The following is a 12,099-nucleotide window of genomic DNA, read 5'->3' as shown; positions in this document are numbered from 1 at the left end:
ACTTAGTACTGCTTTATGGCATTCCTGGGGTCAGGGAGAGACAGACAAAGCATGGAAAGAAACGTGTTTATTTGAAGTAATCAGCATCTCTGCAAGCTCTCTAAGGAGAAAGCGACTAGCATTTCCCAGAAGCTACCTTAGAGATATTTATGGTAAGGAACAACAAATATTACCAATTAAGTTTTTAATACAAGCTGGTTTAAGTAAACCCAGAATTCAATAGACATTAATTCGCAGTGCCAGAGTCTGACAAGTCACCAATGCCAACAGCGGGCCTTTCACAGCAGATCAGAGGCGTGTAAGGCTGTTTTCTGAGACTAATCCCTCAGCTCTTGCTATTTCTGTCATAATAGATATCAGAGCCTCTATCTTCTGCAGCAACTTTGATACGTGAACAAAGAAAGTATTTTAAACTAAGATATCTTCCTGTCCTGTAGGGGCCCTGAGCTCTGTAACACCAAGAAAAATTTCAACAGAACTTTGTCAAATTCCTGCAGCTGTAACTACACTGTAATAAGAAAATAGCAATGCTTCCAAATTGCAATTAAGGTTACACACAGAAATTTAGCTTTAAACTGCAGTGTCATAAAAACATAATCACGATCCAGTAGCTTGTACGCACTTACCAAAGGCCCTTTTACAATCAGCATTATAAATGATTCCTTGGGTTTAATTCCATATTTTCTTCCCTCTACTGACACCATGATTGACTACAAAGCTGTTATTTGAAATCCGTGCATGAGGAACACTGTGTAGCTATAGCGGTTTCTGCGTTAGAATGTAGCAATATATTTTACATCTTCACAAAAAATTTTGTGATATCACAGCCGTACTTGGTTGCTAAAGAACGTCTCTTCAGCTGGCTTCTCTCCTTGGCCTGTTTGGCAGTTCTCTGCAACAGAGAAAGGTAGGTCTGGTCAGGAAGCGGTGTTACTTGGCAACAGCGTGTGCCATGGAAAGCCTGAGCCCGCAGTTAAACTTCAGTCTAATTCTGCAGAAGACAGCATAATGAAATGCAAACGTTTAAGGTGACATCTTCCCCAATCCTGAGGAGCTACCTCGACACCTTGGCTGTACGGGATGGAGAGGCTGAGAGCACAGGGGTTGTTCAGCTGGAGGCAGCAGGGCTGAGGAGCTGGATGACAGCCTGGCACTGCCAGAAGAGGCAGGAGGAAGGGGGGGCAGCAGCGCCCTGCTCCCCCTGCTCAGGGCATTCCCACCGGGCTCACCCGCGGGGGGGGGGGGGGGGCAGGCGCTGCCTGGGGCTAGAGGCTGCGGGGCAGCACAGGGTGGTGCTGAGGAACCTGCTCTGAGCCCAGGGCCGAGGCTGCATTACCTCCTGGAGCGCCCAAAATACTTGTGATAAATCCTGCCCAGCTGCCCATTCTAGAGGTTTCCCTGTGAGGGGGCGAGGGGTGGTGGCGGCACTGGACTGACCTCTCGGTGGCAGGCTGTACACAGCGTCTGAAGGTTCTCCAGGGAGCACTGTCCTCCTCCACTGTAAACGGGCTTGATGTGATCCACCTGCCAGAACTGGCCTTCTGTCGGGTTTGTTATAATGTCATTCAGCTGCCGGAAACAGAGGACATGACATTGGAAACGTCAGATACTTCTGCACTGCACGTATGTCCTGATGTTCTGCTGTCATGAGAAAATAATTCAGGGAAGTAGCTACTTAAGAGTTTTCATCAAGAGGAAGTAAGCTGTAGGTTTTTAGCTTTTTTTTTTTTTGTTACTCCTACTGGACAAGTGAACAACCGTACTTTTAGCTGGCATGTTTCACCTGGCCTGCAGCATGCTGAAGCACTCTGCAGTGGGCCAAGGGCAGACAGAATGAAAGGTTGGTACAGTAAGGTATCCTCAATGCCATTTTGTCAAGTGCTGCTATTAAATACACACAAATATAAAGGGTCCAGTAGCTATAGTCCCATCACAAAAATTAAAGACTATCTAGGTCTGTTAAGTTTCTGATCAAGTCAGTGTAACTGTAATGGCAAGCACTGAGAAACCTTAGGTGACAAAGCCCTGCATCAGCTTTCAAAAAGCTGAAGATTGTAACTGAGCACGGAGCTGTGTTCACGTAGAAGGCTGTCAGATACCCCAATCCACAAGACTTCCCATCTCAGTGTTTTAAATGTTTTAGATATTTTCAAAAGCTGCAAGCAACAAAGCAGATCTCATACATATGACCAGTGATGGTAAATTAACCTTCTTTTTTTAATTCTGCAATGGGGTTCAACAGCTGTCTGCAGAATTAATTCACACAATTTAGAACCAGTTGCTTCTGAAGCAGGATTTCAGTTTTGCAGCAGAAAATACGTTAGTTTCTGAATAAACCCACCATTTTATGTAGGGACTTCTCCCTCCCTGCTGCATTGCCTTCAAGTGAGCGAAGCAGCAGTCACAGTGATGGAAGAATGGTGGTACTTTGTAACGCATTTTGGGAGGAGACCAAGAGAAGCTGTGACAACTGGCTTTTGTTAAGCTCCTACCAAACATTCTGCAAAGTAGGAATAACTTAGTACTGCTAAGGCTACATCCATTCCTAAGGAATCTGAAGTCTCATGCCTATGACTTAAAGATGAGAAGTGTGCAAAAGATATTGAGACTTCTCTATTTCTTTTGTTTGGCTTTGGTGTTCGTTGGTTTTTGTTTTTTTTTTAAGGATTTGTTTTTTCTTATTCTGTCGTTGGCACTATGTTAACCTTCTATCTTAAATCTATAAGAACATTTTGGCTTTCTCTGAACTGTCTGCTACAGGAATACACAGATTAGCTGTTATGGCTTAACCCCCAGTACAATTACCTGCCCAAGTGGAAGGTGAGACATCCAAGAACTCTCCAGAAGTTTCTTACGCTCACTCTTGGGTGCATCTCTGATGCTGAGGTAGAGCTCCTGGGCATTTTGATTGCAAAACTGGCAAACACCGTGTTCAATTTCAAACACTTTAGTCCGCAGGTAGCTCTGACTAGAGCGAATCAAGAAGTCCTCCTGGCAGGCATGAGAGCAGAATCGCATGTCCCAAGCCTGGCTCTGGCAGCCCGGCTCAAGCTGAGCTGTTGGCTGTTGACAGCGCAGACAGAGGGGGTTCCCTTGGCTGTCCAAGGCTTGCAAATAGCCTTTGGGTAGGGAGGAGCCTTCAGCTTCAGTCTGCTCTGAATGCAGAGCTGATGGACCTCTTCGGTTTTCTGAATGCAACCTGCTTCAGAAAACAAAGGACAGCTCTTCATAAAGGAGGTATTCAGCAACACAATGCAGTAGGTTTTTTTTACACACTATTTCCATTAGCTACCTTTTATGCTCTGAAATACAAATTTTAGTTGAAATAGTATCTTGCTCAGATTGATACCTGCACAGGGCAAATCATCTACTTGGTTTACATTTCCATTCCAGCAAAATTTGACAATCTAACACCACCATGTTAAAAATTCTTCTTTTGCACATCTTACTACATTTACAAGTGCACACCTAATTATTAGCTGAAATAATGCTGTATTTATAAAACGGTGGTTTCTCCTGGGCATGTAGACATATAAATGTGAAACATTTCAGCTCCCTCTTTAACAGAATTAACAGTCAAAGGAAGCATCCTGACTTCCTCATGCAACCTTCATGGTTGCCTATTGGTTCCCTACTCCAAACAGGCTTACCTCCGGGCAGGATCCACACTGCCAGTTTAATACGTTATTTTAAAAGGGCATTTTATGTCTAGAATTTTAATGTTCTTTTCTCCCTCTTTCTAAATTTTGAGGCAAAATACAAGAAAATTTTGTGCCCCTAATTTACTGTTGACCTCACAAGAAGGCCTGAGCTAACAGTCTTTTTTCCTTAACTGAATTGTATAACTATTTTCTTGTTTCATTTTAATCTGACAGTTAATTACCAGCTATATCAGCAGACAACAGATGTAATCTAAACTGTTACAAGAGTAAACCACAGCTTATTAGCACTACAGTAAGTTTCTTATCTAAACACTGTACTTCACCAAGGTAAACACTCATACCAAATAATTCTACTATCTTAAAAAAATCTGTGCAGAAAAAGCTTAATCACCTTATTGCATTAATAAACTTACTTTGTGGAATGACCCAACTGTTCAATAGAAGCATTTTCATTCTTCAGACAAACTCTGCTTTCTTTTGAGATGAGGCGGACGCTGCCCCCACTGCTGCTAGCTTTGTTAAGTGAGGCTGCTGCTACATCCTCCTTGGTCACGTACCTAAAATAATTAAAAATGCTGTCAATATCCTACAAAGGGAACAGTCTCCCTCAAAGAATATTCACTCTGATTGGTACAGCATATTGTCTTGAAATGTTCCTCATCTCCTGGAAGAGAAATGAGTTTCAAGTCTGAGAAAGCATCCTTCACCATAATACTTCCATATTAAATAAGACACCTTTTTCTAAAACCAGATTCAGCTCTAGCCAGCAAGCAGTCAAGTTGTTTTGTATGTAACTATTAAAAAATGAGAGCAATTTGATACTGCCTGACAGCAAAATCTGAAAGCGCTTTGTTCCATCAGGTGAAGCGTCACTGACATTCCAGACAAACCAGGAACCTTTCCGAGCACTGGAGGACTCCTTGCAGTTACGTGTGAGCTCACTTCATTTTAATGTGCAAACATACCAACCACCACTGCTTTTCAGTAAGGCTTTTCAATTGTTTCACTCTGATCATGCTTCCAAAAACCACTATTCAGACAACTTCTCACAAGTGTATCTCTGTACGTAATATACATTCACCAAACCCTATACGCTACCTTAGAAGGCCACTGTAGGTTGCCGTAAGTTTTCTAACCCGGTTCAGTTAGATCTTTCCTACATTTTATGGAATGATACGATCAGGCAACAGGAACAACAATCAGGTTGAGAAACTCCTACTACCTGCTGCTTCTTTATTACTGGAATTACAAACTCTATGTTTGAATTCTTATCTACAGCCAAAGAGTCACTCACCCTGGAGAATTTAACACTAGGGACTGAAAGGAATAAAAAGGTTTTAGATAGTTTGCAGAGGCACCGTGGTGAGTTAACCTGGACACATGAGAAGTTTTGTGGAGAGCAATGACAGCACCGAAGCTACAAATGTCTGTCACGCAAGGCAGTGCATCACAAAAAGGAAAGAAAGTGGAAAAGAGGTAATTTTAGATTTTAGCCAGGATTAAACACTAGCTCTTTTCAGTGGCACCCAGCAAGAAAAACAATAGTTTTGAGAAGTGTCATCCACAGAGAACAGAACTGTTTAAAGAAAAAAAAAATTACTATCAGAAAAGACGAGTATGCTGTAAATTATGAATACCCCACTATATCACTGATGGCCACTAATGATTTATTTCTGCTTCCAGGTGGGGAAAAAACCAAGATACTTTGACCTTACTTTTCTGTTGAGTCCCTGAGGTCAGAATTTTTCCTCAAAATTCTTTGGCAAGTTCCAGGTGTTTAAACATGCAGTGCAGCAAAGCCTGAACAGCCGCTGAATGCAGCGGTGCCGGACAGGGAAGCAGCACTTCCATTCCAACAGGCTGACTGACATGCGCGGTTGCCCATGTTTGTCACTACGCAACAAGCAATTATCAAACGACCAGCTTAGTCTCAGTATCATTCCACTGAAATTCCCTTAATATATCAAACTTCCTGCAGCAATTAGTAAAAAGGAAGCAGAATTAAAAGCCACATACCTTTTTGTGCTGCTGACCACTGACTGCTTTTTAGACAGCTCCTCTGCAGCTTGAATAGGACTCCAAAATATCTGACCACTTTTTCTGACAATCTTCTGTTTCATCGCTGTTAGATGACTCCACTCTTTCACAAACCTCAGTATCTGGCAAAGAATGCTATTGTCAGCAGCACGACAGACAGTACACAGAACCCTCTGATCACAGTACAAGAGCGCTATGAATTAATACATTCCAAACTGGATGACAACAGCCGGTGTGATCAGAGATGGTCCCTTCAAGGCAGTTTTCCCACAAGCTGCAACCCCCCACCCTGCTCAAGAACTCTGGCAGCTTTGGCATTGACTACAAGAACGGTTTTGCTACATGTGTTGATCCAGAAGGTAGAAAATAAGGCCAGAAACAGCCTTTACTAATCTAAGGTGTAGCCATAGGAGAAAGGTTTCTTGAAAAAGCCTCTGGTAAACATTTCTTGTGTAAGCAAGACTTTGCTGGTGGGAAAACCAGAGGTGCAAAGGAGCTTTCTGCTTACAGCAGTCATCCTGCTGTTGCAGCTGGTCTCTCCGAAAAAGCAAGTTTGCTTCCAGTACTTGAACCACATTTACAATTGTGTTTACGGACAATTTTTCTGCTTTCCTCTAACCTTCTGATACATGCATAACACTAAATTAAGAAACTGTAGAAACTGCTTTTCCAAATGACCTTTCTCTTTAAATGGAGAGAACAGCTAACAAAACTACGTTCAGCAGATAATACAGCACATCCAATTTAAATTCTTTATGTCTGTCCTTGAGTACTTTGGGTTTACAGTGTTAATGTTCGTCTCAAACACCATTATGAATGTGATCTTTATTACGCAATTAACGGAAGCTACACATCTCGGTGGAGCTGTGCCCCATGCTGCTTTGAAAATTGTTAGAAGACCAAAGGAAGAAATGAGACTGCAGGCCTGCTCGGAACTGCGGCTCTGACATAATCTAGCACGTTCATAACGTGTCCCATTTAATTCATAACCTTTAAAAAGCTATTTTGTTGACTTATGAATGTTAGTTACTAATCCTGTAAGTGAGAAATTAAATGATGCCTGGTTGATTCCATCTACTGAAATGTTAACAGGAGGCATGATAATTTGCCAAAGTAACAGACTGCATAATTAATATTCTCATCAACATTTAGAAGATCTGCGTGCATTGATGAAACTGTGCCTAGATCCCAAGACCTATAAGTGTTCTGCAATTTTTTAAAAAAAACATAAGCCAAAGCCCTCTGTATTAAATATTGTATTACTATGCCAGTAGAATTTGTTCTTACCAATGAACGATTTTGTTTATGCTGGAAAGCCTCTGGTAAATCCTCCCAGTTATCCAGCTGTATGTCCAATGGAATGAAATTATGATTTAGTGGTTCACCATCCTAGACAAGGAAACAGTTTTGTTTAGAGATGTAGTGCAGCACAATTTAGAAAAAAAATTATCTGTTTCAAGCAAGTTACCCTCCCTTCCTACTAAATTTAGTCCCCCAAGGTAAGATTTTTCCAGAAACAAACAATAAGCCACAGATGCATGATAACAGCACAGATGCAAGAAATATGATTAATGTTAATATACCTAAAAGTAAAGAGCATGAAAATTTAACCCTTGAATATATCTGCTATTTTTTTCATTTTCAGATAGTTCAGACACACAAACTGCCTTAAATTAAGAAACAGAAATTATCAACCTCTTGACTGAATTTCCAAGGGAAATGAATGTTTGTGGATTGGAAAATGTCATTCATTGCAATTTAAAATCAGAATTTTAGATAGAGCATTGTATAGTAAACTTTGTTTTTTTTAAAAAAAAATGTTTGATCAAGTTCTCCTCCACTTAATTTTTAAGGAACAAGTTGTCCCAGTGGGTATATCTGACCCAGGAACTTACTGACAATTCACAAACATTCAAGAGAGAGAATCAAAGCAGAACCCCCTGGTGTCTCACCATCCAGCAGGAAGATTTTGCGCAGTATCTGGCACAATGAAACTCTTATCCAAGCCAAAACCAACCCATACAGTTGCCCAAATACCATCCAAAATGCATCTTTGTCTTTGAATAAAATGTGTGAAGCTAGGAAGCAGTGTACACTTTAAGCATATTAAAGATGTTTTCAGATAGAAGAGGACACTCATTTTTTGCTTTTTCCCCGCTGTATCAGCCTAATTGAAATGTATTATTTCAATGACTTGCCCTCAGTTATTTAAGATGCTTTGCAGTTGCACCTGAATACACTGACTCTTACAGTAGCTTCGAAGAAACCTTTCTCAGTGAACTTTTCTATCCCTTAAAAGAAGGAATTGCAAAGTCCTGACTCCCTCTTGAAAAACGATCCAGAAAACTACCAACTGCTGGTTTCTGTACTCCCCGAACCACTGCAGATCCATGCAGGAATCTTGAACAACTATCACCTTCATTTCTAACAGATGATCTGAGCATATATCTAATGTAGCAGTCCCATTTCGTAAGCCAAGCATTAAAAATTATGTATCTAAGGATATAAATGCATGCATATTTTCAGGTTTACCTTCGTATAAAGGTGAATTCTGTCAGTATTCCTGCTTGCACAGAACATAAGCCTGTCATATACGTGGAACGTGTCCAATTTATCTACATCTCATACAAAGAGAAAAAATGTTGACATTAAAGTGTTTTTCGTCATTCATTTCATTCAGTCTACTCAGCCATTAAAAATAGTATTACACATGTATCTAATTCCAGAACAACATAATAAGATATACAGCCCAAGCAGCAAGCTATTAAAATATTTGTGTATTTTTTTTGTTTCTCCTGAATTAATTATCATCTGTTTTGCCCGTGGCTATCCTGAACACAAGTAAATGCCATTCTAAGTTTTAATAAAACTATACAGGTTCAGAGCTGCGAGTTTGACATAGTTCTTAAGTCAGCCAAAAACCCTGTATGGCTTCAGGAGTTGTACAGAAAAGCCAGGTTTATCCATCATCAAAATTCAATAAACATCCCAGGCTCAAACAATAAAGTCACATGCTAGTGTATCTACTTCTGTCTATGTGTAGGTTTTTATTTAAAAGTTATTTTCCATGCCAGAGGCATTTAATAGAGTTTTGAAATAGGATGTAATAACTCTTTCGCAGGAGTCCCACTTTACCTTCTCCACACTTTCTTTCACTTTCTTCATTTTCAATTTTGACAGTTTCTTGTTCACAGATTTCAACAGATTGCTGGGTCACCATTCCCCCAAAATCTTCTCTTCTATCTTCAGCATTGCACTCTGCTTTCTCCTGATTGCTTCTGGAGCCCTTTGACATATCTTCCTCAGTTTGGCTTGTGGGAGCTTCACAATTTCTCTCAACTATAAACAAAGAAACAAGAGAAGTGATTATTTATGCTACCTGTACAAACAGGTACCTAATGAATACACATCTGGAGACAGGACTGTGCAATTGAAATACAAAAACTTCATTTTATTCTCTAATATTATTATGGTGCAACCTCTTAGGAAACTTATTATTCTAATATTAAAGTTAGCTATAAACACATGGAAAAAAAGTTTTCCATTTCTGAAATTCCATGCACTCAGCTTAATGTCAAAATATATGCAATAAATCCTGCCATTAGCAATTCTATATTATATACAGTTATTGCATACCATAAACACACAGGTTTCCAGAATTGATCTATACCTGTGAAATTCAGAAGTTGTTCTTACTTGAAAACAAGCACAGAGATGTAAATAAAATATATTTAAAAAAACAAAACCAAAAGAAAAAAAAAAAAAAAAAAAAAAAAAAAAAAAAAAGAGAACCTTACTCTTTCCTTTGCAACTGAAATGGCAAATATGAGGACGGATTTATAAAAATGTGTTATTAAGTTTCCAGATTTATTAAATTTATTTAATCGAAGACATCTACTCTGACCTGTTGGAGCAAGAAATACCGTATTTTCTGGGTAACGTCTCTCATGACAAAATATACAATAACAAGTTAATAAAGCATCTATACCACATCATTTAGTTTTGAAAGGAAAAGTTTGCCATTTAATTGAATTCAGAATAACCTCAAACCTCAAAGAAAAGGAAAGCTACATTTGCTGCAAAGAAAGCTGAGCATATATTCTTCCTTACAGAATTTATATCCTGTTAACATCTACGTGAATTTTCTATTTGTTTCAAATTAGACTCACATAAAAGATCCTTGGGGAAAGCAAAAGTAAGAAGGATCACTTAATTCGTATCTGCACATGTAAAGACATCATTCTTCATATTTTGTCTGGATTTCTGTATAGTCATATATTTAAAAATACTTTATTTTCTGAAACTAATCACAAATGAGATGAAAAATGCATGGTTCTCTCTGCACTACATATTACTTACCACTACTGCTCTGAGGACAATTGCACATTTCACAGTAAGGGACCAATTCATTATTACTGTAAGTGCAAACACTACAGTGCCAAACTTCCAATAAAGATTTACTTTTGCTTGAAGTATTTGAGCTGCAAGGAAGGACTTCATTGTTTTGTTCTGAAAGCAAAGAGGGCCTTTTGCCAGTCAAAGATTCTGTCTTTTTCTTACTGGAGTTGACTGGAGTAGATCCACTTCTGCTTCTTGCTCTTTTAGCTTCAGGTTCGTAGGTACTTTCATGACAAACTGTACCCACATCACTTATTCTTGAGGAATCCAGGTTTTCATTGCTTTTCTCTGCACCCTCCTCTTTTGTGACTTCAGAAAACTCTGAATCATTATGTAATGACTCATCACCAGAAAATACTTTGCGTTTCTTCTCAGTGGAGGATTTTGGGGAAAAGAAAGAACGTATGTCATGCTGTCTTTCCTTTTCAAACTAGGAAAGAGGAAAGAAATATGTAAACCCCACTTAGTAATTACTGCAACAGAAGCTGTTTAAATAATGATTTTTCTCCATTGATATTACTCTCTAATACAAGAAGCTATTTCTGCTTTGGAGTGGGAAACAAAAGAGATCTTCCTTAAAGAAAAAACAGCTAGCAGAAAAAGCAATTCAACATTCCTCTTCTGTTTTGTAAAAATTCTCTTCAATATTCTCATGAAAATTCTGAAACACCACTATCAGAAAACAAACACACAGAACTGTTATGCTGTATGCCTCTTTTTGATCACGCCTATTATAAGGAAAAGCTTTTAAACATTGTTTTTAAAGTAACAGCCAATTAAATTCAGTACAATTGATAAATATTTAATTTTAACAGAAATTACTTGGTCATATCTGACTCTGAGGTGGGTCAGTCACCTAAACATAACATAAGGGCCCCTTGGAAGCCTGCAGATGACATTTATACCCAGCAGAGCACTTTTCCCAACTTCACCTAACTTTAAAATCATAATTTACATTACTTTTTCCCACTTAGTGTTTCTCCATTAGTAAATTCTGCAGTACATAGAAAGCTTAAGCAAACAATGGCTATACATTTTTTTTTAATGAAAGGAAACAGGAAAACCTAATTTTGAGCCTTACATGTGTAAATAAAAGTTCATTTTTGGGATCTTCTAGACTTTCATTTGGGGTCCAGGTCTCAGCAAAACTCAAAAAATCCCATTTCTCTTTGTCACCTTCTTCAGCTTGCATTTTCTCTTTCCTGCCATTCAAGGTGCTGCCTGTAACTCTGGACTACAGAAAGACAAATTGCATAAAGTTTCCAAGGAATTCATGTGTTGGAACAAATTTAATTTGCTAACTTTGCCTCCCTTGTAAACTTAATTCAGCATTAGCTAAGTAAGAAACTGTAGTAATTGAAACAAACTTAAGTGATTAAAAATATTTCTCTCCCAGCATCCATTTCTGCAAGAATAACAGTAAGTATTTAGCACACCACGACTTGTGAAATCGTATACAAAATGTCAGTATTTATTGAAGGTAAAAGAGAATATATAAATTGTGTACATCTCTTACAGTCTTAACACATTTTGCTCGGCATGTGCAGGCAAGCAACAGCTGAATTAATTCAAAGAAGCAGTTTAGTGACAGAACTTGTAAGGCAAATTGTTGATGGATTACTGAGACCTATCTGTGCCATGTTTAAGGAGACTTCAACATCCCAGACTGACAGATTTTTTCAGAGGTACCTACAGGAATTAGAACACAGAACTTCATTCCCCAAATGAACGTCAAATACAGTTTGCAGTACCTAGATTCTTTAAGCTGTGACTACTTTTCAGCAGGAGAGGAAAGTATCAGGGGAAAAAAAAATGGTTACCAGTTTCTCAATACAGTAACTGTACAGACACAATCAACTGAACCACTACAGCACAGGGGTAGCCAAATGCAGGAACAACCACCTTAAGTCAGCATTTGTATCAGATTGAGTCCTCTGTAACGAGAATCTCAAATGATTCTGACAACTAGAGTTTAAAAGGCAGTTATTCTTCATGTTGGCAC

The 12,099-nt window shown here is 38.9% G+C and overlaps 1 protein-coding gene across 10 annotated transcripts in view; it reads right to left on the bottom strand.

The window, feature by feature from the left end:
• Positions 1–52: 52 nt before the first annotated feature.
• Positions 53–12,099, bottom strand: part of ZRANB3 (zinc finger RANBP2-type containing 3) — a 51,512-nt gene continuing 39,465 nt past the window's right edge. For 6 of the 10 annotated variants that reach the window (XM_040603203.1, XM_040603204.1, XM_040603205.1 and 3 more), the window contains 10 exons: positions 11,179–11,331; positions 10,059–10,527; positions 8,835–9,038; positions 8,232–8,320; positions 6,987–7,088; positions 5,679–5,821; positions 4,076–4,219; positions 2,806–3,202; positions 1,438–1,569; positions 53–892 (listed from right to left, as the gene is read on the bottom strand). In XM_040603203.1, coding sequence (XP_040459137.1) covers positions 794–892; positions 1,438–1,569; positions 2,806–3,202; positions 4,076–4,219; positions 5,679–5,821; positions 6,987–7,088; positions 8,232–8,320; positions 8,835–9,038; positions 10,059–10,527; positions 11,179–11,331 — 1,932 coding nt within the window. In that variant the 3' untranslated portion in view covers positions 53–793. The remainder of the gene's footprint in view (positions 893–1,437; positions 1,570–2,805; positions 3,203–4,075; positions 4,220–5,678; positions 5,822–6,986; positions 7,089–8,231; positions 8,321–8,834; positions 9,039–10,058; positions 10,528–11,178; positions 11,332–12,099) is intronic. The other 4 variants (XM_040603212.1, XM_040603207.1, XM_040603206.1 and 1 more) reach the window with 4 other exon arrangements.

The sequence above is a fragment of the Falco naumanni genome, chromosome 8 (assembly GCF_017639655.2).
Source record: "Falco naumanni isolate bFalNau1 chromosome 8, bFalNau1.pat, whole genome shotgun sequence".
In the NCBI taxonomy this organism is placed as follows: Eukaryota; Metazoa; Chordata; class Aves; order Falconiformes; family Falconidae; genus Falco; species Falco naumanni.
This window is presented reverse-complemented; position numbering and strand designations above follow the sequence as displayed.